We start from the raw sequence: 6000 nt of genomic DNA, 5'->3' as shown, positions 1-6000 counted from the left end.
TGCCATTATTACTGCTTTCTGACTACAACTTAGGGCCCATCTGACATTACCAAGATCCATTTAAATGCTAGATGAGAGCTCAGGTTGGCCTGAGACAAGTGACTGTGTGCAATATGTGTTCTGGGGAATCAAGTTTTGAAGGAAAAAAAATCATTCCTGGATTTTGTTCATTTGAGTACTTATTTTTTTAATGAATGCTTACACTTCCTAGCCCTTTGGTTTTCCTTGAGAATTGAGAATATATATATATATACATATATATCATCCTAAATTCAAGGAAAATGATACTTTTTATTTCAGTAACTGAAAAAAGTGACAGCATTTCCCCATGAAACTACTCTCATTGCCCATATTTGATATGAATTTACTTTGAGCCTTGAACAAGACCATGTCACTAAGACCAAAATATGACTTCTAATATTAATTGTCCATATGTGTATAAGCATTTATTTTACCCTTCTGCCTAGAGAGATCATCACAATCTGAAGACAAGCACTCTCATTCCTTCACATTCAACCTTTTTTTTTACCTACACCTAAAGGAACAAGATGCCGCGATTAGTCAGAGTTGAATAGAAGCACGTGGCACTCATAAATGCATAAAGTTACTTTATTTTAAGTATACATTTAATTTTGAAAAATATAAATGCTAAAATATCTCATCTTCTTCATCTCTTAATTCCATAAAAGTCACAATAGAAAGCTTCATAAAACTGTAAAATACTATGTTATAGGAATTTTAGGTTTCATATTGGAAAAATTATTAGTAATATATTGAAATGTTTTCTGCTCTTTATCATTTTTGTTCCACCATGTTGATCTACTTCATTTAAAATAAAAAGATGCATCATTTCTCCAAAGTTAATAAAGACTTAAGAGAATAAAAATAAGGTATCTGAAAGTGCGTACTGATTGTGAAAAGTGACGTGTACGGGTACGTACCAGCCATGAAAACGGCTGCAAGGAGGCAAGTCTGCATTCGTTGCACATTGTAGGCCTGGGACAAAGTTACTTCAGGCTCTAAGGATTCGTTGGGTGACTTTAGCCCTGAGTTGTGGTATTTGCCTAGGAAACAGAATTCAGGATTCTTGTGTGTATCCATAGAGCACAATGAAATGAGCCAGGAATAAGATAGATCCCAACATCTGGTCAAACACACAGCCTGCCAGATTCACATATATTACAAAAAGGGTTTCCGTTCCAGGCTGCCATGAAGCTCCATGCAGTCATCTGAGAAACCCCAAGGCTATTGTGACAGGGAGGCTTCTGACCTCGTCCAGTCACTTCGTACCAGTGGAGCTTCTAGACCATGCTGTGAGAGCAGGTGAGAAACATCACAGAATAAAGAAGAAAACCTCAGGTCTTGCACCAAAATCATGAAGTGGTATGAAAAAGACTGAAGAAGACTCTGTCCCATTCCCGATCAATGTCAACCTCTGTAATATAACTCAAATGGTTTTGCTTTTAAAAGATAGTCAGCAGTCAATACAATTCAAGTACTTTAACACAGTTTTAAAAAAAAAAGAAAAGAAACAAAAATATGGAAGACAATCATTTGCTATATTAAACAGCAACGCATAGCTGACAAAGGATATACTCTGTGTGTGTTGTCACATGTGCCCAAAATGCACATAAGCTGAGATTTTTGACAGCAGACCCCCCCCTTCTCTTAGGAGGAAGATGAGGAGGGGGGTTTGGTTTGCCTCTTCTCAAATGAGTACTTCCGAGCCCCACCCCTCAACTTTACCAGAGGGAGAAGCTGAAACAACACTGCCTCTGACACACAAAATGATTAGGATTCCAAGTAGTTTCTGCACACAGTAGAAAAGGACCAGCATCTCCAAGGGTTTCTGCAAACAGGAGGCCTCGATGCTTCGACGGGCTCAGCCTGCACATCTTCGTTTTCACAGCCAGTTTGCACTACCACAGTATTCCTGGTCAACGACTCTGAGTCTTTACTTCAAGAAACATTTATCTCCAAATTCACATCCAGGGAGGAAGAAGGGCAGAAAGGCATTAATAAAGAATTCATTGCTCTATTTGTGTCCAGTTTACATAGAAACAAAACCACCATGAAATCTGCTTAGCTATCAGCCAGTAAGCAAATTTAACCCAATTCAGATACTGTGGTGCATCCATAGAGACTTGGGGTTCTGCTTGCTAGTGTGGGAACCACGGTGGTAATGAGAGTGCTCAGTGCTGACTACTCTTGCAGCAAATGTGAGGTATAGCTTTATGGTCACTCTGTGAACACTAGCCACCCACCCCAGTCACAGACTTAAGAATGGGGTGAGATAACTTTAAGATTTACTCAAAGACTGAAGTGATAGGTTACTCCAGGAGCTCTCTGAAAAATAAGGGGAGGACCATGAATCCCTGTCAAAACTTGATTCATAATTTGAAAAATACACATACACACACACACACACACACACACACACACACATCTATATATATATATAAAACAAAGATTTTGTAAAAGTAAACAAAGTGGCTTTGATTTAACATCAAGATTGGACCGCATTTCCTATGCATGTTTTTAAACATTTTAGTGATGTGTCTATCATGGAAAAGGTGAGGTTGCTTACCTGGTTTAATAGAAAAACCAGACAATGCACAATAGCCATTTTTAAGGATGGCTCTGAATACAAATGTGATGTAAACGCATCTGATTTGAGATGTTAACGAGTGACATGTAATCTGCCGCTGTCCCAGTGAAAACACTTGGGGTCACTCATGCCTCACTTCAATAATGTGGCGTTCCAAGATATCTGAATGCAATAAAAGTTACCGTTAACTTAGGATAATGAGACTCTGATCGTCAACATTTCAGGGGGGCAAAATTATAATTTAGTCAATGTAAAAATGTGGGCACCCAGAAGAACACAGCATAGAACCAATAAATGGCTCCATGCTGCTTTTCTTACTCCTCCAGAAACCTGTTACAGTGAATGTACATTGCCCCCGCTGCTATACAAATCTAAAAGTATGGATTCCACATCCAAACTATTATTTTAATGTACATTCAGTGTATAATGTAACTTACTAGAAACATTGCAATCAAATGCCACACTCAATTTGGCCAATAAAGGTCTAACTTCCAACATGGTATCCTGGAACACATACATGCACACGCACACATATATATTTTAAGTGATCCGACAACCCCATCCTATGAGTACATGCAAATGAGCCCTTTGCAGATCTCTGGTGTGGTCCTACACCACGGTAGAGATGTGTGACTGGGCTGTTAATAATGTTCTTAGGGCTTTTTGTATTGTAGATCTGTAGCTGTATCTGTGATGCTGACTGATGTCTGAGTGAAATAAGATATGTTCACCTGAATTTACATGATACATTTCTTGGCCCCTGACAGATTTCTCATGAGTGGTTGAGATTTTATGAAGATGAACACAAGGAGCTTGGCAACTTTGCCCTCTGCCTACTGTCACTCTTTACCTGGCTTTGCACAAGTGTACAACAACCACACACAGAGTCCCTGCACAAACACACAAATGATTCGAATGAGGAAATCCCTAACAATACTGCACAGGACATTGACATGTAACACACCAGCATCTGCTCCCAGTATGACCATCACCACAACAAAAGTTACTCCTTTTACACACATTTCTCTATCCCCCCCTAAATTCCTTCACAGAACAGCTACATTTATTTTGAAGAAAGGGAGAGAAAAAAAAACCCAACAACCCAAAAGATTCCTAGAAACATGGTGTTTTGTTTTTCTTTCAATTTGTTCTAGCCTTCTGGCTTACCCTAGAGTGGTTGGTGTGTGTGTGTGTGTGTGTGTGTGTGTGTGTGTGTGTGTGTGTGTGTGTGTGTATGCGCTCGCGTGCTCACGTGTGCACATGTGCACACACATGTGTAAAAAATCACATTATATACAATACAATTTTTACAGAAAGCCTGGCAGCTACAGGTAAGAGGTAGAACTACTCAAACTATGTTTCCTGCTGCAGGAAAAAATTCATTTTCTTTACAGTAATTAAAAAAAAGTTTAAAAAGTTGACAAAAAATAAGTTGCAGGTTAGGCCCCATAATTTAAACAACAAAATCTAGGAAGAAAAATATTCTTCGATGTACTCGACAGATAAGTTCATTAAAGGGTTAAAAAAGTTGCATAGGAAAAGGGACATTCCAGCACTTGCTACAATGATGGCAAGGGTTTCTCTACAGGGAGCAAAGTACCTTTAGTGTTTTCTGCTTTTTGATAACTCTAAGAAGATCAGGGTTGACGAGCAAGGGCAGGTTGGTAGCAGCACTTTTCCAGTCTTGGGGGCTCTGTAAGCAAGAAGGGACTCTGTCTGGAGTTAAAGGGCTGCTCAACCAGACAGAGCCAAGCCAGCAAGCACAGCTCCAAGCTTAGGTCCTAAGTTCCTTCAATAGTTTCATAAAAGGTGGTACAAAAAAAATTCTTAATACTTTTCATCTCTGCTTGACAAGGGTGGTTTCTGTGTGTCATAAGTGACAGGAATATACAGGTCAGAGGACACATCTGAATCCATGAAAACAAAAGTGTGACCCCCTCAAGTGCCTTTTTTTTTTTAAGGGACACCATTGTCTTGATTTTTACCTATGCAAAAGAGAAGCAGAGAGAGTGACTGTATTATTCGGCCAGTGACCAAACAAAAGTTTTAAAATACATAGACACAAGGGAGGGAAGTTAGAACAATTAACAACAGAACTATCAGTTTTTGAGAAAGACAAACAGGTTACAATGTGGTTTCTGTTCCCTTGCTCCTCCAAAGATAATCGTTGGCTTCAGGCTCAAGTTCAATTCTAATTTGAGGCACAACTTTCACTGGAGTTCTAGGAGGGCTAAAGTAAAACAGAAAGAGGAAAAAAAAAAAAGAAAAGAGAAGAAACACGGAGTCAGTACAACATTCGTCGTCATCTCTGAAATGCTTATTATGCCTTGGTCACACTTAAAATGTACCACTCTTTCCATTCTCACCTCTGCCTCTTCCATGTGGATCAAGAACAGGGACTTTTAAGTGAAATCAAGTAGTAAAATGAAAGGGAATTCAAGCAACGACTACCCGAGATTTCATATAGAATAAAAATTCCCAAAATATAAAAATGAGACTACCACCTGGGTAATATTGTTAGAAATTAAGAGTCAAGGCCAGCGCCCTGAGGACGTTCACAGTCCCGTTTCCTAGAGTCACATGGAACCTGTCATTTCCAGACCCCTTGTTAGAGAGAAGGAAACGACAGAAGAAGGAAAGCTGCCAGGAAAGCCTGCACGAAATCGGAAGAACTCCCGCCCATCCTACCCATTGACTTCACGACACTGACAATTTTTCTTTATTCTTAAAAGTAAAGCTCGGGACTTCTAAATTGCTTCCAATAGGCAAAGCCTGGGGGCGGGGAGGGGAGTCCTGGGTCCCTGGGTAATTGATTTAAGTCCCAGAGAAGAGAAAAACCAGGAGTTCTGCCCATAAGCCCACTGCTACATCATCCCAGAGCGCAAGGCAAACGCGGACTTTCCTTCACCTTGGTATACCCAGCGACTCGAGGAAAGAGACTGCATCAGCATGACGTGTGCCGTTCGAGGAATGTTGAGGATCTTTCTCCTGGGAAGAGAAAACAAAACGCTAATTGAAATGAAGTAGATCTTTTTTTTGGGGGGGGGGGAACCATAGACTTAGAGTGAATACGAAAATCTCCATGCAAACCAAGGCACCTTTCAGAACTGAAAAAGAGTAGGAAAATCGGGTTTAGAGAGTGTCGATGCACACTGTTTATCAAGTTAAGCATGCAAGCAGCAGCGTGATGGAGCCCAAATCATTTCCTCCTCCTCCTCCTCCTCCTCCTCCTCCTCCTCCTCCTCCTCCTCCTCCAGGGCGAGAGGGGATTCCTGCCACAGGACTAGAACATCTTCTGTAGGTCTCACGCATGTCTTTGAGCGTCCCCTCCGTTCTCAACACTCAGTCTCTCCTAGCTGTTGCTACTCAAGAGGAAAAGAAGACTTGAGAGG

The 6000-nt window shown here is 40.5% G+C and overlaps 1 protein-coding gene across 4 annotated transcripts in view; it reads right to left on the bottom strand.

Moving 5' to 3' along the window:
* Positions 1-595: 595 nt before the first annotated feature.
* The window catches only part of SLC4A4 (solute carrier family 4 member 4), a 320437-nt gene continuing 315032 nt past the window's right edge, over positions 596-6000 (bottom strand). For all 4 annotated transcript variants that reach the window (XM_084758174.1, XM_084758173.1, XM_084758176.1 and 1 more), the window contains 2 exons: positions 5517-5596; positions 596-4838 (listed from right to left, as the gene is read on the bottom strand). In XM_084758174.1, coding sequence (XP_084614300.1) covers positions 4733-4838; positions 5517-5596 — 186 coding nt within the window. In that variant the 3' untranslated portion in view covers positions 596-4732. The remainder of the gene's footprint in view (positions 4839-5516; positions 5597-6000) is intronic.

Source organism: Acomys minous (assembly GCF_964271855.1).
Source record: "Acomys minous genome assembly, chromosome: 15".
NCBI lineage: Eukaryota > Metazoa > Chordata > Mammalia > Rodentia > Muridae > Acomys > Acomys minous.
Note: the sequence above shows the minus strand (reverse complement) of the source record. Positions and strands in the feature narration are given on the sequence as shown.